Genomic DNA, 23,844 nt, shown 5'->3' on the forward strand with positions numbered 1-23,844 from the left:
TACATGATAAAGGATCACTCTCTGAAAAAGGCTGATCCAGAACGTCTCTGTCCTGACACCTAGTGTCTGCTCTTATGAATGGACCAATCACAGCGTACTGTCTGGAATGTTGGGTTACATCAGGTAGCATTATCCCTAATAGGTGAGTATCAATAATATAACTTACAGGTATGTATTTGTAGGAACTTTATCTTGTAGCTAGGATACGACAACAATAATAATATTGAATTTAAAGTCAACAGTGAAAAAGAAGAAGAAACAAAGCTGTGCAGCACGATTTTAAACTCTTTTTTTATTTCACTTCTGTTGTTTTGTAAAAGAAGAAATAAGCTTGAAGCTTGAAATTAATATCAGAAACACAGGTGTGTGTGTGTGTGTGTATGTTTGTGTGTGTGTGTGTGTGTGTGTGTGTGTGAGAAGGAGACCTTGCATATTTGACTATCAGTGCAAACTTGCATGCGTACATGAACTGTTCGTGAGAGAACATAACAGAATAATTACGTGTGTGCGTGTGTGTGTGTTTTGGGGGCAGAGCTTTAGGGCTTCATATATATATATATATATATCCTAAGCCTATTTGAAAATGAATACCTTTTTAATCTATTTTAATTGTGATATTTTGTGAGTAAAACCTTAATCTCCAACATAACCAGTAACATTTCTCCAACAGGTTAATGTGGTACAATGTTTTCCTTTGAAGTAAAAGTACAAAGTATGTCAATAGCACACAGTTAAGTTGCATATTAAGAAGTTATTTTGGGGTTCAATGGTTCTGGAGAAAGCTACAAGCAGCGATACAGTCGGTCCGTTCCAGACAGACACGTTCTGAGCTTTAGTTACACACAGGGAGAGGGTTAACATGTCAGGGAGGGTCAGAGCTTCTTCTTCTCTTGCTGCTCATTGGACAGGAAGAAACAGGAAGTGACTGCAGGTCAGGGAGGACGAGATTCTGAGAGACACAAACACAAAATGAAGGTTAATACATGTGTGGTTTTGTTACATGTTACCCAACATGGGTAGAAAATAGGGCTGGGAATTGTAGAGGGAATTGTTTCTAAAATGAGGCACTAGGCCTGTCTAATCTGACTCCAATTTATTAATTCTTCTTACATAAAGCCTTCTTACATTGGACTTAAGTTTACCAGAACACAAGGATCAATCTGATGCGAAGAGTTCAGTTAAGCAACGGCTCACGTCAAAAGGCAATGTGGGAAACCCACCCGACCCCTCTTGAAACACGGACCACATGGACACGCGCGAGTCAGAGAGTCGCCCCGTGGTGCAATGGAAGTGAGGGCCGACTGGGTGGGATCCTGGTCCCGGTCCCTCAGGGTCGGGTGCCTCACCGGCCCCTTTCACCCGCACCGTTGGGGAGGTGGACTGTTAGTTTGTGCGATAGGACCCGAAAGGTGGTAAACTATACCTGGGCAGGGTGAAGCCAGAGGAAACTCTGGTGGAGGCCCGTAGCGGTCCTGACGTGCAAATTGGTCATCCGGTCACACAGACCTCTGTAGTGAATTTTCAGCCATACGCCAAAATAGCCAATTTCTCTCTCTTTCTCTTCATTCTTCTCCTCCTGAAAATGCTGACTTCCTCCATAACCTCCCTAACTGTAGTGCGACAGCGTGCTGCGACTGATGTCATTGTTAGTGTTCTTTTGCGCATACGGGTCAGGTTGAAACCGCAAACAGCTCACACTGGAATCTGATATAGGCCACATTTTAAAAGGTCATGTGAAAAGCCTAACAAGAAATCAGATCAGAGCAAAAATTAGGCATTAAGACTTGCGGTGTGAACTTATTTTAAGTTTCTCCAGCGACAGACATGAAGTCAGAGCTGGTCCACCAAGTTGTCCTCCGAATTATGAGCCCTGATCTATTCTCTCCCTCAAACTTTTATCCTATCCTCACAGGGGGGTGGCTTCTTGTTTCTTTGGCAGAAACTGTTATCTTACACACACACACACACACACACACACACACACACACACACACACACACACACACACACACACACACACACACACACACACACACACACACACACACACACAGACCAAGGCTGGGGCCTCTGTGTGGGGCAATTTCCTCTTCCGTTCTTGCAACCTTCAAACAATGCACCTCTATGCCATAAAAGCCTAAACTATTTTTATGACTTAAGCTTAACTTTCTGTGCATCAGAGGTTACCCAGAGAACTTTTAACCACTTCCTCATTGACTAACACAGCTCTTTTGCAACACAATGCAATTTTAACTGTCAGCCACTTTTATTCTACAGAATCTGAATACTTCTTCCACCAGTACCCATGTGTAGACTGCTGGGTATAAAGTTACCAACATATAGAACTAATCAGGGCCTAAAATTAACACCCAGCCACACGCAAATGCGGGTGAATTTTGCCATTAAGGTGAGTGAAACTGTCAATCTACCTGCCATGTTGGAGGGTAGCCAGTGAAACTCATTTTTCATTTGGCTCAGTTTGTGTTCACACTGCACTTTGTTAAACGCACCAAACACTGTAAAACAAACGTCACACGGCCGAGACAGTCGCTTGTTTATTGGACAGAATATCTGAAACTCGCCGACACTTCTGGTCTCAGACATAACGGAGCGACACCACATTTATAACGTCTGGGGATTCCTGGTTCTGCTTTAGTGTTTCTAATCTTTGAGACGAAGGCGACCAATGAGCAGCTGACAGACAGCGAGTGAAGGAGAGAGAGAGATGATTTCACACAGACTGATGATGTCACTCAGACTGATGATGTCACTTAGACGACCAGCGATGTGTGCTCAGAACAGCTACTTTTTTCCTGAAACATTACAAATTTTGTCAAGATTTTTTTTCCTGAAATTTTATGACTTTCTCCATGAAATATTAAGACTTTTTCACGACTTTTTTCCTGAAATATTATGACTTTTCTCATTTTTTTCCTGAAATATTATGATTTTTTCATGATTTTTTTTTCCTGAAATTTTCCTGAAATATTACAACTTTTTAGTTGAAGATCTGAATACTTCTACCACCTCTGCTAGTTGGGTATCACTTCTCTAGAGCAGTGTTTCTAAAATGGGGGTCCATGTCCCTCTAGGGGTACTTTGGAGTACTGCAGGGGGGACTTGAGATTTTTGCAAAATGCTAATTTAAACAACACCTATGATGTGTAATTCCTTAAATAACCATATGATATAGTAATAATTTAATATATAGTAGTAATTTAGTGATTCTTACTAGTTAAAATGTAGCTTTAAGTGTTTTTCAGTTACACCAATGGCGCAGCGCTGTATTGTGCCTCTTTAAAAATCTATTCTTTTTCTACCAAAAATGCTTTGCTGTGGTCAGGGAGTACTTGGATGAAAACATATTTTAAAGGGGGTACCTAGAACACCAGATGAGGATAAATCTGCAGTTTATTGTTGGTAGTTTTCTCACCTACTGTTCAGTCTGTTCTCCCGCTGCTTCTGTTTTCGGGAGGTCGGCCTGCAGGAGAGACGGAGCAGAGAACATGATAACTCCACCTACCACGTACTCATTCATATCACAGACTGGAAAAATAAAGAACGAAGCCTCCGGGTCTGAAAAGTGAAGCGGAAGCTCCTTAAAGCTGCATTCTGTCTAACTTCCAGCAGTAGGTGACTGCACCCGGGTCTAAAAAGAAGCTCCACTGCAGAAGATAGCGTTTTAATCCGCTCCTGTTTGGTAACATGCTGTTTCAAACAACAGTTCCTGTATCTGTTTCAAATTAAAAGCCCTGTAGTGTTTCAGGGGACAGAAACCCTTCACTTAACAATGCTTTTATTATGAAACATTTGCAGGAACGTGTTGTGGAAAACTTGCACGGTTCCCTTAAGGCCAACACGTCCTCAAACCTAAACAACACACAGGGTCGATTGCCAAAACAACAGACATGACCGTGATATGTTTTATATTATTGACCAATCAGAGCAGATTTAGCTTGGTTTCGGCAGGGCGGCTTAAAGAGACAAGCGCTAAAACGGATTGTAAATTTAAAGCATGTAAACTAGTAAACGATGGAAATGTACATTAAGCTCAGTTGGTACGCACAAAATCATGAACGGGTTTGTATGATATCGTACGAAAAGTTATGCACACTAAAATGTAAGATATCATACGAAAACTAGGAGGCTGCCAGCTGGTCACGAGACATTGGCTACTCAGCTGTTAAAGCTCTACAGGGCTTCCTGCCTCTGGCTACAGACCTCCCTCACATCTCATTCGTATCAGCAGCAATTAGTAGATGTGTTTAACAGCTACAGAGCTCTGTGATACTGGCTACGGTGCTCTGGATGGTGCTCTGCACGGTGCTCTGCACGGTACTCCATCAGGTCAGCTGAAGTTGGTGGTTCAGTTACCCGAGAATAGGTGACTATTCATTGACAGGTGCCGTTCATTTCGTGAACGTTATGTGTTGAGAAAATTTGAGTTTTAGGCACTGAAACAACTAGTTAAGTTTAGGAAAAAGATGGTGGTTTGAATTAAAACACTCCCAAAGAACACACATTTCCTGGGTGAAAGGCTTTAGTTGTCCCCAGGAAGTGAACTCCGGTCCCTGGTTTGAAAGTTCTGTGTTGTAACACCCACCCTACACCGCCAGCCGCGTTCTTATATAGCAGTAGTTAATGTCGTGCATACGGCAAAAACAAAACGTGGAAATCAAACAAATTACAGTGCTTATCTTTTCGTAGCTTTTCGAACATGTGGTTCATGAGAACAGGCTGACATAATATGAAAGCCAACGGGACTTTATTTTATTGTTTTATTTCCCGGCCTTTACTTGTTTGTGTTTTCTTGAACATTAAAACATCTGCGAAATTGCGTTTGCTAAACACACCAGACTCCCTGTAAATAAACAATACTTTTATCATCGTAAAACACACTTCATTCTACGTCGACAGAAATTAAATAAAACTATGAAAAGCCGTTTTGGGTCATCTTTACACCTTACCAACCCACACAACTCTAGTTTTGGTTGAAATAAACACATAATTTACGATTTACATGTGCAAATATGTTGGCTCTATACACGCTAAAAGTATTGCTTTTTTAAATGGAGTCTGGTGGGATTATGATGAAAGAACAAAGACATTTGTTCCTATTTCAAAGGGTGTTGTCAACAAAGTGGTGGACTTAAGATAGGTTTCTGCGTAACAAACAATGTTTTATTTTCTGCCAGCGTTAAACCATGCATCCTGTTCCTTCATACTTTGTTAGTTTAATAAATGTGTTAGTAGAAATCATCGACACACGTTGCTGTTAGCAGCTTTTCAGCCATTTTGTATCTCTGATTAAATATCTCCAAAGTTATTAAAAGTCCCTTTAGTGAGATTGCAGGTAATGCTTTACTCAAGTAAAGTAAAAGCACCTCAAAAGTCTACTAAAGTACAGTACTGGAGGAAATTTACTTAATGACTTTTCACCACTGATTGTTGTCTAAATTTACTGTATTTTTAGACTTGGTACTTAAAACTTTAAGGTTTTTTGGCCTTTCCTTTGTTTCTCAAAATATTGCGATTATTTTTCTATAATATAAAAAAAACCTCAAAATATAAAAATTCTAAAATATTTAATTGTTTTTCTAAAATATTGCAATTGTTTCCTACTATTTTTTTTAAAAATTCAAAAAATATATTTAAAAAATTCTAAAATGTTTCAACTTTTTTCTACAATATTTAAATTTTGTTCTCCAAATATTTCCATTTTTTTCTCCAAATATTTCAATTCCTTTCTAAAATATTTCAACTTTTTTCTACAATGTTAAAAAAATTTAAATTTATTTTAATTTTCTAAAGTATTTAAATGTTTTTTCTCAAAATAATTCAACTTTCCTTACCCAAAATATTAAAAATAATTTCTAAAAGACTTTAAAAAAACGCCCCAAAACGTGTAAAATGTAAAAAAAAAAAAGGTTACAAAAACGACAGAAATATTGCCGAGGACACCAGATTGGTTTGGGCCAGCACTGCATTCACACAGTCTCAAACATTTAAAAAACATTAAATGATTTCTTGCAGACGATGTCTCTGTAATGAAGAAATGCAGATTAATGAAGCTGTTAGTTAAAAATCATTCATCAGGCAGCGAGCATCATAACATGCTGCATGACCAATCAGGCACCTCCTCAGCCACTGGTCCCGCCTCCTCCTTTTCCCGACCAAACACCAGAGAGTTGTGAAGAGAGAAAATAAAAGTTATCAGCACAACAGAGATTATAATATTATATATTATAATTACTGTATAGGACGATTAATCAATATTTTATCTTAAGGTTTTTGTTCATATTTCCTATTTTTTTGTTCATTTATCTGTGAAACTTGTGAAAAAATATATTTATTTTTTGCAGAGAAAATGAGACTTAAAATTGTTGTCATACTTTTTTAAACTACCGTCTCTAAAATAACCAAAAAATGTATGAACTAAAATAACCACTATTTACTGTGACAATAAAATGGATCGATTGATTGATTGACTGACTGTTTTTTTGGAGGGGTCATCTCTTACCGTGCTGACGAATCCGCTCGCTAACGCCGCGTTCTCCACCCCCTCCACCGCCGCCTGGGCCACCTCGTTGGCCCCGGTAACCGCAGTGTCGGCAACAACGTTGGCCTGTTCTGTCGACTTGTGGGCAACTGGAAACAGAAAGTCGTGGTATATATGTTGAAAACGTTATAAAAAAGCCATAAAAAAGTATGTTGAAACAAGTCATAAAAAGTCATAGTATAGTATGTCGAAAAAGTCATAAAAAGTCATAGTATAGTATGTCAAAAAAGTCATAGTATAGTATGTTGAAAAAGTCATAAAAAGTCATTGTATAATATGATATAGTAAAGTATGACAGAAGGAGAACATGAAATATATTTTCTCATATTATATTTGCCATTTAAAAGTCATGAATCAGGCGTTATGTTGATGATGTCCTTCTTTCCCTCTGTAATAATGTCCGATGGGATAAAAGAAGAATGCCAAACTTTCCCTCCGTACGTTTCTGACCTTGTTGTTTTCTGGTGCTGATGAGAGAGCAGCAGTTAGTTTACCTGTGTTAACGCCGGTCACCACTCCCTCCATCGTCTTGTTTCCTGGAAAAGAAGAAAAGAAACGTGTTCTTAGTAACGCATTGGTATGATATAGTACAGAAGTTTATGCATACCAATACATTTCATATCCTCCAAAACAAGGAGACTGCCGGCTACAGAGCTCTGTTGTACTGGCGGTAGTTGGTGGTTCAGTTACCCGATAAAAGGTGACTGTGAGCCAGGTACAGAGCACCGTGAGCTTCGGCAAACATTACGGTTAAGTTCAGGCGACAAAAAGTAAGCGTATGCCGCGAAGACGGTTAATATTAGGCACCAAATAAAAGTAAAAAAACCCACTATGTTTCCTTTTATTTTCAAATGGGACATGAACCCCGGTCTACTGGGTGAAAGTTTCATGTTTGTTTGACCCATGTCCCCACCCCCAACCTTCTTCTCCTGAACAGCGGTGGCGCTAATGAGCAAAGGCTAACGACGCTGCTCTTTCTACGCACTAGAAGAAGAAGAAAAATGTAAACAACGGCAGAACTGGCAGCAGCGTTGCTGTCAATGCTTCGATTTGATTCAATACTACTTCGTCAGATCAAGGCTTTCATTCGCCATAAAAGAACTCATCTTAACGCAGTGAGTTTACCAGACAGAACTGCAGTCACTCTGAGAGTCCTGACATCCGGTTGTCGGCGAACTCATTCAGGCTCCTGTTTCCGGTTTGTCGCGCGCCGTTGAAAAAAAAAGAGCCGTCCGCAACCTCGGATTGCGCGCAATAAATCGGACGCGCCGGCTAGATATTACATAATTTTGACGTCACGATGTCGCGCGCCACCTTGGATGCATCCAGTGTAAAAACCCCTTTACCAGGACATTTGACGCGCTCATCCTCACCTTACTTCCTGCTTTGCTCCCGTCAGATCTACTACGGCCACGAGAGGGCGCCACCACTATAAACCTAAATATAGGTCAGAATGGTGCTGGAACATACCACTAATGGGGGAGTTTTATGCTGTTTTTCTGTCTGTCTGTCTGGGTTTGTGTGTCCCTTCGCCTTATCTATCTATCTATCTATCTATCTATCTATCTATCTATCTATCTATCTATCTATCTATCTATCTATCTATCTATCTATCTCACTCCATCTCTCCATCTCTCAATCTATCAGGCTGTTTGCAGCAGTTCTGTGTTAGTCTGACCTGGTTTCCTCTGAGCTCAGCTGTTCTCTGAATTATTTAGTCCCGTCATGCATTTTCAGACGACAGCAGCCGCCATTTGTACTTTTACTATCCGTCTATGATTTGGCCAAATGTGGCACAACAATGCCCTCCCTGTCTGTGGTTTTGTTTGGATCACTGGACTGGAGGAATGTAACTAAGTACATTTACTCCAGTACTGTACTTCAGTCCAAATGTTGAGATACTTGTACTTTGAGTCTTTTCTTTTCACAGATTCTAAATGGGAGGATTGTTCTTTACTTTTAATACTTTAGCTACATTTTCCTGATGATACTTACAGACTTTTACTGAAGTAACATTTTCACTGCAGGACTTTAACTGTAACAGAGTATTTTAACAGTGTGGTATTAGTACTTTTAATGCAGTGAAGGATGTGAATACTTCTTCCAGTGGGCGCCGTGCAGGCGGATCAGACTGAACAGACTCTGTTGTCTGAGGGAACACAGTGTGTGATTCACTGTCTGCTGCTCGCACAACAAACACGTTACAACACAGAAACCCAGAGAGGAAACACAGGGGCTGCAGCCGAGCCCTGGAGCTTCTGTTCCTCTCTCCCTCTCTCCATCCATCTCCCTCTCTCTCCGTCCCTCCCTCTCTATCTCTCTCTCTCTGTCTCTCTGTCTCTCTCTCTCTCTCTCTCTCTCTCTCTCTCTCTCCCTCTCTCCCTCCCTCCCTCCCTCCCCCTGGAGCTTCTGTTCCTGGAAGACAGCCAACCGTTTACAGACATCAGGCTGAAGCTTTCATCTATTCTTAACCCTCCTGTTGTCCTCGGGTCAAAAATGTGACCCATTTTCAAGAAGTTTCTATATCAGAAATTTTGGTTTCTTTTTAACCAAATTGTCAAAAACAAATAAAGTGGAACGCTCTTTACAAGTAAAATAAATGATCAGTTCACTACTTTCATTGAATTTGGGTGTTTTGTTCAATTTTAAAGCATTTGATTGAAAAAAAATTGATAAAAGAATGTTGAAACAAGTGACAAAAAAGTGACGGAAATTATGGGAAAAAGTGTCACAAAAGAAGACCAAAACTTTTGGACCCAGAAAAACTAAAAGTTTCATGCAAAAATGTTGGAAAAAACATTGAATAAATGCAAATACAACAAAAACAAAAAACGTTGGGAAAAGTCGCGAAAAAAAAAAGGAAGGTGTTGAAAACAGCATCAAAACCCTCTGAAAAAAAGTCTGTTTCCCGGCCAGCAGATGACCCCTGAAGTCTCTGAGATTTCATACATAAAGTAGCTAAAGTAGGTCTCCATCAGGTCATATCTCCTTTTATTCTCCAGCCAGCTGCTAACAACTCTTATAATGTTCTCCAGCTCAGTACCCCTAAATATGACTCATTAAGAAGAGCTTTTAGAGGGTTTCATGTCCTCAGAACTTTATGTTTCTCTCGGCCAACATGTTGAAATCACTACGACAGTGTTTCTCAAATGGGGGTACGTGTCCTCCTAGGGGTACTTTGGAGGACTGCAGGGGGTACGTGTCCCCCTAGGGGTACTCTGGAGGACTGCAGGGGGTACGTGTCCCCCTAGGGGTACTCTGGAGGACTGCAGGGGGTACGTGTCCCCCTAGGGGTACTTTGGAGGACTGCAGGGGGTACGTAAAACTTTTTGCAAAATGTTTTTCAGGGCTGTAGTTACTTCTACTGTCTTTTTTTTACTCAAAGTTTGTCGCTTTTTTTGGAGTTTGTTGCTTATTTTGAATTTGTTGTCACTTTTTGTCGCCCTAGTGTTGCCTTCGTTTTTATTACTATTTTTCCAAGTTTTTGTCTCCTTTTACCATCAGCATCTAAATGTTTTCCAGGTCCAAGGCTGTTGTTTAGTAAATCTGTCGCTGACATCATTGTATTCTTCCTCTTTATAGAGAATTTTTTTTCTACCAAAAATGTGTTGGTTCGACACATTTTTACCATTCAAGCTGCATTTGAAACGTCCGTTTCCCTTCGTTCTTTTGCATTCTGAACCTGGAAGATCGCCCTTACCGATCCTTGACAGTGTTGGTTTATATCAAGAGACACACATGTCAAAACTCAACACAAGGCTGGAAACAGAAGATGAGCAACGGGACCACTTGGAAAAAAAAACATCGAAAGCGCCGAAAAAAGCGACAAAAACTTCAGAAAAAAACGTTAAATAAACAAAAATAAACTTCAAAACCGTCAAAACCTTTGAGAAAAGCACCAAACAGGTCGGAAAAAGCGTTGAAAAACAGCGCCAAAAGTGTCTGTCAGGCGTTTCCGTTGGTGTGCGGTCGGTTCCAGGAAGGCAGCCGAGCGGTTAACATCTGATGCATATTTGATAAAGCTCAGCTTTTATCTCCTCTAACGGATGTCTTCATCCTTCCTGTTGCTGGAACAATGGCAATTATAATCAATAAACAATTATATGTTTTAATGTTTTGGGAAATATTCCCTTCCTCTCTCTCTCTCTCTCTCCCCGCCTCCCTCTCTCCCTCCCTCCATCCCTCTCTCTCTCTCTCTCCCTCCCTTCCGCCCTCTCCCTCTTTTTACAAGTTTGTATTGACGAGCAAAGAAAACAGTTTGCCAGTCAATTAAAAATTTTCAGCACCATGGACAGCGACAGCTGATGGACAGCGATGGTGCTGAACAGGCCAAGTGCGCTCAAAAAGTTTGATAAGAAGAGCTGGATTATCACAACGTGAAATCATATGCAGTAATTAGCTTCTTTCAGCTAATAATCTGCAATGTGTAACTTTGGCCGCACCCAAGCACCCACGCTATCTCCGCTACTGGTTTATTCTCCTTAACTTCTTCAGGACATGACCACCTGTTTCCTGGTTGAAGGTCTTGTGTTTTTTCCTTAACTTCTTCCAGGACATGAACACCTGTTTCCTGGGTGGAAGTCTTGTGTTTTTTCCTTAACTTCTTCCAGGACATGAACACCTGTTTCCTGGGTGAAAGTCTTGCGTTTTCTCCTTAACTTCTTCAGGACATGAACACCTGTTTCCTGGGTGAAAGTCTTGTGTTTTTTCCTTAACTTCTTCAGGACATGAACACCTGTTTCCTGGGTGAAAGTCTTGTGTTTTCTCCTTAACTTCTTCAGGACATGAACACCTGTTTCCTGGGTGAAAGTCTTGTGTTTTCTCCTTAACTTCTTCAGGACATGAACACCTGTTTCCTGGGTGAAAGTCTTGTGTTTTCTCCTTAACTTCTTCAGGACATGAACACCTGTTTCCTGGGTGAAAGTCTTGTGTTTTCTCCTTAACTTCTTCAGGATATGAACACCTGTTTCCTGGGTGAAAGTCTTGTGTTTTCTCCTTAACTTCTTCAGGATATGAACACCTGTTTCCTGGGTGAAAGCCATAGCACCATTCGCACAGCCGCTTCAAATTTGTGTCTATTTGCATCTTAGCATTGATTTTGTGTGTAATCGCTGCGGCAAATCCCGGGGAAAACGCCTCTAACTGAAAAGCCCATAATAAGACCCACAGGGGCGTTTTCTGCCCTCTGGTTACGCTCGTGACGCTGAACCAGGCTTGCTCTATTTGTACCGTAAAGTAACATTGCTGCTTGGACTAACGACCTATGGGAGCGTTTTTCAGTGGAGAGCAGACTCAGGGGTTCATGTCGTTAACCCTTGGGTTGTCCTCGGGTCAAATTTTCAAAGTTTTTCATATCAGAAATGGGTTTCTTTGAACAAAAATGCCCAAAAATAACATGGATGCACGGATGTACATTGTATGGGATCCATGCAACGATCTTTGCACGTAAAATTAATGATTACTTTTATTGAATTTGGTGAATTTGGAGAATTTGGAGTTTGGTGGGGTATGTTTAATTGATTTTAAACCATAAACCATAAAAGTCTGTGATCCAATCAATCCTCTGATCTTAACTATTAGTCAAAATAATTCATTAGTTCTGCTTTTTTAACTAAAAGATTAGGTAAAATGTCATATAAATTAGGTTTATTGACCATGAATTTAAAACAAATTGTTGAAAAAAGTGACAAGAATGTTTAAAAAAGTGTCAAAAGCAAAAAGAAGAGCCAACAATTCAAATTCACTTTTGACCTGGATGGACAACAAGTTGATGGTCGATGGGAAGACAACACAATCCTAGTTGGCAATTTATCAAAAATGCTGTTTATCAGACGACATCAGACATTTCTTCACTCTGGTCCCTAAGGTAGGATGCAATGGTGAACTTTAACCTAAACCAAGTTATGAGTCAGGGAGATTTCAAACCTGAAGTAAGTAGCTTTGCTCCCTCCCTCCCTCTCTCCCTCCAACCCTCCTCTCTCCTCCTCCCTCTCTCCCTCCCTCCCTCTCTCCCTCCCTCTCTCCTCTCTCCCTCCCTCCCTCTCTCCCTCTCTCTCTCCCTCTCTCCTCCCTCCCTCCCTCCCTCCCTCCCTCTCTCCCTCTCTCTCTCTCCCTCCCTCTCTCCCTCCCTCCCTCTCTCTCTCTCTCTCTCCTCCTTTCTCCCTCCCTCCCTCCCTCCCTCCCTCCCTCCTCCCTCCCTCTCTCCCTCCCTCTCTCCCTCCCTCCCTCCCTCCCTCCCACCCTCTCTCCAGTTTGTTCTTGAATCTCATCCCTCCTTTACTTCCCACTGAAAAAACTTAGATTTCTGATAAATTAATGTGCATTTTAATGTCAAATTTAGATCATTTTCTCTCTTCTTTTCCTTCTAACTCGCTCATTTATCTCTCCATCTTTCCTCCCTCATTCCTGCTCCAAATAGAGAACATGTGGCTCTGCAAATTTAATTCATGTCACGATGAATCACACTTTTCTCTTTCTTTTATTTGAGATTAATGTTTTAAGATTCAGCTTCTTGCTCTCCCTCCCTCCCCCCTCTCTCTCTCTCTCCCTCCCTCTCTCTCTCCCTCTCCCTCTCCCTCTCTCTCTCCCCTCTCTCTCTCTCTCTCCCTCCCTCCCTCTCCCTCTCTCCCTCCCTTCCTCCCTCTCTCTCTCACTCTCTCCCTCTCTCTCCTCCTTCCTGTCTTCCCTCTTTTCTGCAAATGATCTTCAGCGTCTTAAAATTTAATGCACAATCTCATGCTTTCTTTCATTTTAATTTTAATATTTTAAGATTCAGATTCTTGTCCTCCATCTATCCCAGTTCGTCTTCCAGCCAACTACTTCTCTTTTATTCCTCCATCCCTTCTTCTGGCCTTCTATACTTCTCTGCATTAATCTGTCTCTCTCTCTTCTTTCTCTCTTTCTCTCCTTTCCTTTCAAACAGACTTTCCCGTCTTCAAATCTGATGCACTGTCACGATGAATTGCACTTCTTGTCGTCCTATATCCCTCCCTTCCTTCATCCATCCCTCTTTCATTCAAGGACCATTTTTCACATCAAAGACGTGATCATTTCATGTCACTGTGAACTTTTACTTTGCTTGTTTCTCTTTTTATTCTATCCTGTCTTTTACTTTTTCATCCATCAGTCTCACTTCTACACTTGAAACATGTACAGTTTGTTCCTTTCATCCCTCCATCCCTCCCTTCCAGTTTGTTCTTGAATCACATCCCCCCTTTTTTCCACCAAAAACCCCTTAGATTTCTGATAATTTAAGGTGGAATTCCATGTCAAATTTGACTGATTTTATCTCCTTTTCATCATCCCTTCTTCCTTCTTCCCTGCTCAAAATACCCCTCTAATCAAACATTTATTGTGCAATTTGTTGTAGAAATCTACTTTCTACTTTGCCAGTTTCTTTGTTTCATCCCTCGGTCCCTTCTTCTAGCCATCTATACTTCTCTAAATCAATCTGTCTCTCTCTCCTTTCTCTCCTTTCCTTTCAAACAGACTTCTGCATAATGTCACGATGAGTTGCACTTCTTGTCCTCCTCCTATAACCCTCCCTCCCTTCATCCGTCCCTCTTTCAATTTTCATCAAAAAACGTAATAATTTCATGTCAAATTGAACTTTTACTTTGCTTGTTTTACATTTTATTCTATCTTGGCTTTTACTTTTTCATCCATCAGTCTCACTTTCTACACATAAAAACATGTACAGTTTGTTCCTTTCATCCCTCCATCTCTCGCTCCGCCCTCTCACCGACGTAGAAGACCCCCTCCTTGGTCTTGGCGGCGGCCTCGCCCACGCCGGCCTTGGTCTTCTCGGCTGCGGCTACCACTCCATCCTTCGCCATGGAGAATCCCTTCTTGAAAGCGTCCATAATGCTTTGCTTCTCTCTCTATCTTATTCTCTCTTCTTATTCAGTGTTTTTCTCTCTCGTGTTTCCCTCTTTCTTCTGCTCCGTCTGCCTCGGCTGTCTCGTCTCTTCTCGTCTGTGCAGTGATCTGATCCTGCTAATGGACCGGAGAGAGAGGGAGGGAAGGGGTGGAGAGAGGGCACGTGAGAGAGAGAGAGAGAGAAAGAGAGAGAGAGAGAGGCAGAGAAACAGAGACAGAGACACAGAGAGAGAAAGAGGCTGTGAAAGAAAAATTGAAAGAAAGAAAGAGAGTGCGAAGAGGTGGAGGTAGGGCACGTGAGAGAGAGGAAGAGAAAGAAAGGCTGTGAAAGAAGGAAAGAGAGAGGGAGAGAAAAGAGGGAGAGAGTGCTATGGAGATAGAAGTAACATGGGACTCTTGTTGTGCAGTGGAGAGAGAGAAAAATAGACTGCTGTTAAGAAGAAGAACAGCGGCGCTTCTAGACCATTTATAATAATAATAATAATTTAAACCAGAGGGGCCCGGCTGGGGACACATGTGATTTTAGGGGTACCAAATATATTAGTGTCACATACCACCAACCCTCCATAGGTTTAGTTGTACAAAAGACTTAACGATACACATAGAACCTCAAACACAAGAAGACTCATTCAGTGTTGACCTACATTTTATTCATACACATGAATAATATCCCCTCTTTGGGGATAAACATGGGGTTAAAAATGTATGAGGGCATAGCAGGGTGCAGCAGGGTGTAGCTAGCATGGCGTTGCAGGACGTGGCAGGGCACTGCAGCAGGGCGTAGTAGGGCGTAGCAAAGCGCAGTAGGGTGTAGTACGGCACAGCAGGGAGCTGACACACACACACACACACACACACACACACACACACACACACACACACACCAGAGTAACTACATTATCTCTGTGAGTTAGAAGAACCAGACACAGACAGAATGTGTTTAATGGATAAAGCTTTGAACTACAAATAGTCCATGAAGTTAGCTTTGTATTTCTCTCCTGCCACCATTTTAAAGACGCTTTAACATTCCAATGGCAGGCTGACTTCCTGTAATCTGTTGGAAGTGCAGCTACAAAAAAGACCATTTAATGTCCAACTAACAGCAGAAGAAACAGATTATTTAATGCATGTTGTACCGTTGATACCGAACACAGAACTACTTTCAGCGTAGACTCCATGTAAATAATCAGGATTTTTAGCGTGTATAGAGCCAGCATATCTCCACCAGACTCCATGTAAATAATCAGGACTTTTAGCGTGTATAGAGCCAGCATATCTCCACCAGACTCCATGTAAATAATCAGGATTTTTAGCGTGTATAGAGCCAGCATATCTCCACCAGACTCCATGTAAATAATCAGGATTTTTAGCGTGTATAGAGCCAGCATATCTCCACCAGACTACATGTAAATAATCAGGACTTTTAGCGTGTATAGAGCCAGCATATCTCCACCAGACTCCATGTAAATAATCAGGACTTTTAGCGTGTATAGAGCCAGCATATCTCCACCAGACTCCATGTAAATAATCAGGACTTTTAAGCGTGTATAGAGCCAGCATATCTCCACCAGACTCCATGTAAATAATCAGGACTTTTAGCGTGTATAGAGCCAGCATATCTCCACCAGACTCCATGTAAATAATCAGGACTTTTAGCGTGTATAGAGCCAGCATATCTCCACCAGACTCCATGTAAATAATCAGGACTTTTAGCGTGTATAGAGACAGCATATCTCCACATGTAAATGGGTGAATTAAGGGTTTATTTCAACCAAACCAGAGTGGTGATTGTTGCTGCCCTCCAGTTTGCAGTTGCACTTCTTGTCCTCCTCCTATAACCCTCCCTCCCTTCATCCGTCCCTCTTTCAATTTTCATGAAGACAACATGATCATTTCATGTCAAATTGAACTTTTACTTTGCTCGTTTTTCATTTCATTCTATCCCGTCTTTTACTTTTTCCGTTTCAACCACCTAGCATGCTAATATAATCTCAGTACAACATCAGCAAGTTGGACTCTAAAATGGCTGCTCAGGGTTTTCTGTTCTGACAGGAACCTGAATATGACTCAGCACAAAAACACACACACACACACACAAACACACATACACACACACCCTTTGTAACCTCACCCATCATTCCCTGATTGGCTACCAGCAGCGTTGGTCTATTTTTAGACCCCATTTCATTTTTTTCCAGGACGGATTGTCCACCTCGAACAGATCAATCCTGACCATCAGCCTACACACACACACGCACACACACACACCACACACACACACACACACACACACACACACACGCATACATAGCATACGCCTGCATTCGCTACGCCATACGCATCACGCACTGCGAACGCTACGCACGCTCGCCTAACGCACGCGCCGCGAACGTTATTCATGTTGTGTCATTGATCAATAAAAGGAAATATAATCACTCTCTCCTTAAAGAGCACCATTTGCTTTTACACTTTCAGCAAAAATCAGAGGAGGTCTTGAAACAAACTATGTAACAGAAAGGGAACAGCTGTGTGGTGTGTAGTACAGCGATAACATCAGGAAACAACTGTCCAGTCAGAGCAGAGTACATTAACGCCTTATTTTAAACGCTTTTTTGGATGCTTTTTAAATGTTTTAATGATTTCTATATTATATTTCGGATGTTCTTTTGGACGCTTTTTTTGATATTTTTTTTATGCTTTTTGAATGCTTTTAAGACACTTTTTTGGCACCTTGTTGATGCTTTATAAACACTTATAAATGCTTTTTTGGATATTTTTTGCCACTTTTTGGACACTTTTTCTGCCGACCTGTCAGAGTGGAGTACATAAACGCCCAGCCAGCTAAACGCTGAAGTGTCTCCGGTGGAGGTCGACCTGTCACAGCTGGGTGGAGTTGAGTTGTTGCTGGGTTTGCAGAAACATTTGTGTCACTACTGTCATAAAACCAAATTATTTCAGATACCGCCATGTGAAGAACTAACTAACCCCCAACACACACACACACACACACACACACACACACACACACACACACACACACACACACACACACACACACACACACACACACAAAACACTGCAGCTATCAATTAGCAGGCAGGTGTGGGATTCCTCACAGTGGTGATTTGGAACGATATGCAGTGCTGAGATTTTCTGAGAGCTGGACAGGATGCTCGAAAACTTTCACATAACAACTCCACCATGTGACTCTTTGTGACGTGTTGAGCTTGACTTATATCCCACACATTTTACCGGACTGCACTCACATTTTATGTAAAGGTTGGGTACGGAATTCAATACTTTTTAGGCATCGACTGAATTGCCCCTAAAGTATTGAGTACTGAAAAATGCCTAATAATGTCTGTGATAAGCTGTCTAACATTACACGTCGTAGAGACACACAGGAAAAACTGTCTGTTGCACAGAGACGGCTCACGTAGTAGGAGATGATACATACATAAAAAGATTTGTGTCGTAAAGTGTAATGTAATTTTTTTTTGTTTTATAGGATTGCTATCGAAATAAGTATCATTTAGGAATCAGTATCAAAGTCACGGTATTTGTTTTGCCAACGGTATGCAGGTTTTTTAGCCCTGGTTTTGATTTAAAACTAGTAAAATTGTGTTAAAACTCACATGTAAAGTCCTAGTAAAAATGAATGCCAGATAAACAACTTTTGAATATTCTAAAATAATATCATATCAATAAACAGCTGCTATTTGAAACTCCAAAAATCCTTCAGCCGTGGACGGATTACAGGTTTTGAGAAGTCATAGTATAGTATGTTGAACAAATAAATAAAAAAGTCATAGTACAGTATGTCAAAAAAAGTCATAATAAAGCTTCTGATAATAATGACAGCTTCTCTGCTGCGGCCCAACATGCAGAAAGAATCGTGCTGTGATCACAAAAGATGCTTCGTATTGAAATACATTAGTTTATATGCCTAAAACATGATCCCATCATGAAAATCTTCAAAATATTGTGATGGTATCAAGATCTAATAGATTTCTTTTTGTGATGCCATCACGAACTGTTGCCTATTTATGTCTATTTATTTCTATTTCTCACCGTTAATCACCGGCGTCTATACAGCATCATCTGGGGTTGCCATTGTTGTTTGTGTGTGTGTGATGTCAAAAACTGTAACTGGGAGTAAAACGATCTGGTACGAGTTCACGGGTAAGTTACGCCGTTCCAGGGCACTTTCAAGGGAAGAAGGTTGTGAAAACATGAATTACTGGTTGCCTGGAACGCGCCCTTTGTCACAACCTTAGTGAGAGCACTAAATTCTTGCCAAAAACACAGCAAATTCAGCAGAAACACACGCACACACGCACACACGCAAACACGCAAACACGCACACACGCACACACGCAAACACGCACACACGCACAGTTATTCATGTTGTGTCATTGATCAATGAAAGGAAATATAATCACTCTCTCCTTAAAGAGCACCACTTGCTTTTACACTTTCAGCAATTTTTTTCAGAGGAGGTCTTGAAACAAACTATATAACAGAAAGGGAACAGCTGTGTGGTGTGTAGCACGGTGATAACTTCAGGAAACAACTGTCCAGTCAGAGCAGAGTACATAAACGCCTTATTTTAAACGCTTTTTTTGATGCTTTTTAAATGTTTTAATGCTTTGTAAATGTTATTTTGGATGCTTTTTTGAACGCTTTTTGGGATATTTTTTGGATGCTTTTTGAACGATTTTTAGAAGCAGCAGAGCCAACAGTAAAGGCAGAAAAGACAAGAAGCGAGCAACGAAAGCACTTTAACTTTACGGAACAAACTGAGCTACGTCACGTTCTGCGTCACGTGATAACCTTCAGGAAGTAATGTAACGTCTGATTTGAACCAAAACTACTATCATATGTGAGGATATCTTAGCATGATAGCATATGCTACCATGGGTTAGGCTTGTTGAGCGTTTGGGTTGCCCATAGTGTGTGAATGGTCATGTGATATGTGTGGTCAGACGTATTAATATGCACGGAGATTAGTTCAGCTACTGGATATAAAACTACTGTGTGCATGGAAATCGTTTTTTTTCTCCAAAACCAAAACGTAGCAGTGTGAATGTATCCTGAGTCCACTTTTTTTTGTTCTCACTGTTATTGTTGTTTTCCAAACTGCTGACATCTTTTTCTTCTGTAAGGGATTTTTCATAAAAAGTGGAAGGCTCAAAGGCCAGAGAAAATCTGATTCCATTAATCTCTCTAAATTCTAATCCCCAGCGTATTCGTTGATGACCCAAAAGACCCGTACACCTTGAAGAATCACTGAGACATTTAAATGAGGTTAACACTTCTTTAGTAACAGTATTTTAAAATATAAAAATACACATGCAGGCCTATAAATGCGGGCCATAACTGTGACTCCTCGTGTCCACCAAGTTATGAGCCATGTTTCACAAAAGTCCAAATCCTTTATTCTCTCTGGGGTGTGTCCTCCTCTTGTGTCATCAGGATGTGGGGGATACTCCATCGCCACCCAAGGATGGCAAGGCATCTGTTCATTCTCCAAATGGGTTGACAGAAAGCCCTCACCTTCCTTCCTCCTCATCATCTTGTGACCTTTTGACCGAGGCCTAAACACACATTCCTACAGGCTATTTCCTGCCATTAATGTTGAAGCAAACCTATCGCACAGAAAAACAGAATCATCATGGTGAACTGTTACTATCTTTCCTGTTTATGCTTATCAGTCTGGTATACAATGCACTCTTATGCCATAAAGGCTAAACCATTGTGGTTCAAGCTTAACCTTCTATACGTCAGTGGCATTTCCTTGAACCACTTCCTCAATGACTGCACAAAGCTTATTTTACAATGAGCAAATACACACAGAGAGGCACATGAGACACTTATACTATTTCTTTAATAATATTACACCTTTTGGTAAAATACATGTCTCAAATAATAGAAATATCTTTCACTTCCTTTCTGCAACAACGCAAAGAGGCCAAAATCTTGTCTAAGGCCCCTTTCTTCATTAAAATATACATAACCAAGTCTGCAAGAGGATTCAAATTAAGAAACACAGTAGACAGGTAGAAGAGAGTATTAGTTAGAGATAGGTCTTTTGTGTGTCTCACTACCATTATCAAAATGATGTTGGGCAAGAAAAGCAGCGTGTACATTAGCAGCATCAGGACCAAAGTTCCTACAATTCGTCGTTTCTCGTTAGGCAGGATCGAGACAGAGGCAGACAGGACTTTGAGAGTCGCACAGCAGAAGAATATGAGCAGTGGGAAGGGAAGGAGCAGAAAGACAACGGCGATGATTTGTGGTACATTGAAATTACCACCAAAAAATAAAGTGAAAAGGTAGAGAGCAGGAAGGGCCCAGGCCACAACACAGATCACCACAGTGGACTTGATGGTTCGTCTGCAGCGGTACCACAGTGGGAAGACGATCAGCAAATACCTGAAATACAAGATAAACAGCTTCAGACTTCAATAATCCAACGGTCAGACACAGAAGGAGCTCCACATATATTTCATGTGACAGTTAAGTTTAGCAGTCTTTGCAGTTACATTTAGCCGCCAAAAGGTGACTGCAACGACAACAGCTATGTTTAGACAACAAAACGACTACCATTAGTTAATATTTTTAAAAACTATGTGAAAAAGAGATGCAATACTAGATGCACTTTGGGCACCAAATTGTTTAGGGCCAGCTCTGTTTTAAATGCACCGCGGCTTTACAGAAGTCCAAGATAAAGACATGAAATGTCAAACATGTTCCAACCGTCCCCGGTCTCCCCTACTCACCGGCTTTTTTCCAGATCACCGTGGCAAAGCCTTTGTTTCCAGCTTTTTCCAGCTATTTACGAATTTGTTGTCTATCACTAGGAGACCCCTCTCTGACTGATCAGGTGTGTCTGCAGGGCAGACCTGTCCCACCTGTCGGACACCTCCCAGAGCCAGAATACTTCATGTTTCACACATCAGCATGCAAAGGGGAGTCTGCAGCTTGTTATCTAGGTCACTGTTTCTCAAATGGGGGTAGGCGTACCCCTAGGGCACTTTGGAGGACTGCAAGGGTTATGTGAGTTAATTTAAAAATACACCATGCATAATTCATACAATAATTGTACAATAATTATGAATGAATTAAGTGAAATATTCTTTACATTTGAATTGGAAAGTTTTAAATAGTAGAAAGGTCTATGGCACTCTTTTGCTAAAAATTAAAACACCTTTATTCAGATTGAATTTGTCCCCCTTGTCCTTTTTTCCTTCTTTTAGTTTTAAGACTGAGGGGTGCAAAATTCAGTTAGCTCCTTCAGAAGTAGTATCAGCTAAGGCATGGATACCAGACCCGAGGCTGACGGGTCCCGACGGTACCCGGTGGCCGGGCCGGGTTCGGACAGATATTTAGAAATTATGGTCGCACTGGGTCACATCAGCGTGATAAGGCATTTGTTGTAAAATGGTGCTGCGGCTCCTTTTAAGAGAGCTCAGTGCGTGCGTGTGTGTGTGTGTGTGTGTGTGTGTGTGTGTGTGTGTGTGTGAGTAGTGTATGTGTGTGTGTGTGTGTGTGTGTGTGTGAGTGAGTGAGTGTGTGTGAGTGTGTGTGTGTGTGTGTGTGTGTGTGTGTGTGTGTGTGTGTGTGTGTGTGTGAATGAGTGTGTGTGAGTGTGTGTGTGTGTGTGTGTGTGTGTGTGTGTGTGTGTGTGAGTGGAGTGTATGTGTGTGTGTGTGTGTGTGTGTGTGTGTGTGTGTGTGTGTGTGTGTGTGTAAGTTTTTTTTTTTTTTTTTTTTTTTTTGTTGTTGTGGTGTTGTGGTGTGTTGTGGGTGGTTGTTGTGTGGTGGTGTGTTGGTGGGGTGTGTGTGTGGTTGGTCATTTTTTTTTGGGAGCGTGTGTGTGGAAATCAAGCAACCGGAGCAGAGTTGGTGGTTATATTGTTGGTGGTTGGTGGAAAAGGCTGAAAGTCTCCAAAAGGATGTGTTGATCAATACTGTAATAAACAAACCTTCACTTCAGCTGCATGTCTTTACCGCAGCTCCTGCAGCTTTGACTGCTCCTCAGGGTCGAGTTTTTGCGCCCTGCCCCCCTTTCGATGACCTCCTACGTGGAGGTTTCTGCTTCTTTGATGTGGCCCCAATCGCCTGGGTTATATCAGACGACGCTGACGTTGACATTGATTCCTTTGATTATCATGAGAACAGTTGTCAATATCTCACATAATTATCAGGACATAAATAAGCCTGCACATTGTAAATAATGTAAACGAGTGCAATTTGCAAACTATTAGGATAAATGCAATAATGTCTAACGAGATCATAACGGTCAATGTTATGAAATAATGCAATGTGTAACTTTATTTGTGTCATCTGACATTTTGTAATGTTTACATTACACTCAAGAAACACAAATGACATCATACAGTAGGCCTATAGGCTATTTAATTGTAATTTAGCTGCAATCATGTAAAAAAGTTATAAGCCATCAAACGCGGTAGGATACTTCATTATTATAAAGTAGGCTAACGATTGACATAAACTTATTATCCTTTTACCATCATCAGTAGTTCGTCTTTGATAGCACAACATATACAATTATGCAGTAGCCTAATATTTGTATGAAATCGTGAAACATTACCTGGTCAGTAGACATCTTCGAAGTCTATCTTTGCCTGTTTGATGTCCGACGCTTCCATCCTAATGAACAGGGACCGGTATACAGGGGGGAGGGGATCAGACCGTGAGTGCAGAGACGGTTCTGCGTGAGTGGTATTTACGATAGTAACGTTAAATACAAGTACTCCACAACGACTCTAGGGATCGCTGTTTGACAAAAACGGAATTTGCATAGTATGCCTTTAATGCCCTGATGCATAGTAACTTCAGGATGACTCTCCAAAAACTACACAGACTCATGGTAACTGGCAGGATCTCTCTGAGTAACAACTGTGAGAGGGTTTGACTGAAATGCATGTTTTGTGACATGTCAGTATCTGCAGAAGGACTCAGCTGAAATTTTCTGTAAACCCTCCAATCATGTGGGAGCCCAGGTTATCTCCCATTATGCATGCAACAGTACCTCAAAGGATATGCCTTTTTCCTCCAGCTCACACAAGTCAGACACAAGGTCACTGAAAACGTCCACTCCAAAATATTTAGTCTTTCTCTATACAGAGCAGTGCCAACTGTATTTGATCACAGTTGATCATTGGTCTGGATGGAAATTTCCAAGCGTGAGGTAAATAGCTAAAACTTTGTGCTTTTGCTTAACAGATCTAAGAGGATTAGCTACCTCAAAGGCATCTTGAAAAAGCATTACTTTTAAAGAATCTGGGTCTGAAGAAAATAGCATTAGATTGAATGACATGCCCATCAGTGAAAACACTGAGTGTGCCATCTTCAACCAGAGGTGGGTTAAAACTCTGCTGA

The 23,844-nt window shown here is 41.1% G+C and overlaps 1 protein-coding gene across 2 annotated transcripts; it reads right to left on the reverse strand.

Moving 5' to 3' along the window:
* Window positions 1–272: 272 nt before the first annotated feature.
* LOC120548357 (alpha-synuclein-like) lies at window positions 273–14,577 on the reverse strand. Of its 2 annotated transcripts, XM_039784587.1 has the most exons (6): window positions 14,301–14,577; window positions 7,054–7,095; window positions 6,521–6,648; window positions 6,137–6,163; window positions 3,434–3,481; window positions 273–949 (listed from the first exon to the last, which is right to left on the reverse strand). In XM_039784587.1, exons 1-5 carry the CDS (start codon window positions 14,419–14,421, stop codon window positions 3,434–3,436), a joined length of 366 nt encoding a protein of 121 aa, XP_039640521.1. In that variant the 5' UTR covers window positions 14,422–14,577; the 3' UTR covers window positions 273–949. The 2 variants fall into 2 exon arrangements, with proteins under 2 accessions (XP_039640521.1, XP_039640522.1); XM_039784588.1 differs by lacking the exon at window positions 6,137–6,163 and having other exon boundaries at window positions 14,301–14,573.
* Window positions 14,578–23,844: the final 9,267 nt, after the last annotated feature.

Source organism: Perca fluviatilis, chromosome 19 (genome assembly GCF_010015445.1).
Source record: "Perca fluviatilis chromosome 19, GENO_Pfluv_1.0, whole genome shotgun sequence".
NCBI classification, from domain to species: Eukaryota; Metazoa; Chordata; class Actinopteri; order Perciformes; family Percidae; genus Perca; species Perca fluviatilis.

Bases quoted from the DNA above. Each gene is read 5' to 3' on its own strand.
- LOC120548357 (XM_039784587.1), bottom strand. From the start codon at position 14,421: ATGGACGCTTTCAAGAAGGGATTCTCCATGGCGAAGGATGGAGTGGTA. The intron at 6,164-6,520 runs GTAAGAGATGAC...GGTCGGGAAAAG, and splicing joins CGAGCGGATTCGTCAGCACG to GAGGAGGCGGGACCAGTGGC. The intron at 3,482-6,136 runs GTGCCTGATTGG...TCTCTCCTGCAG, and splicing joins CGGGACCAGTGGCTGAGGAG to GCCGACCTCCCGAAAACAGA.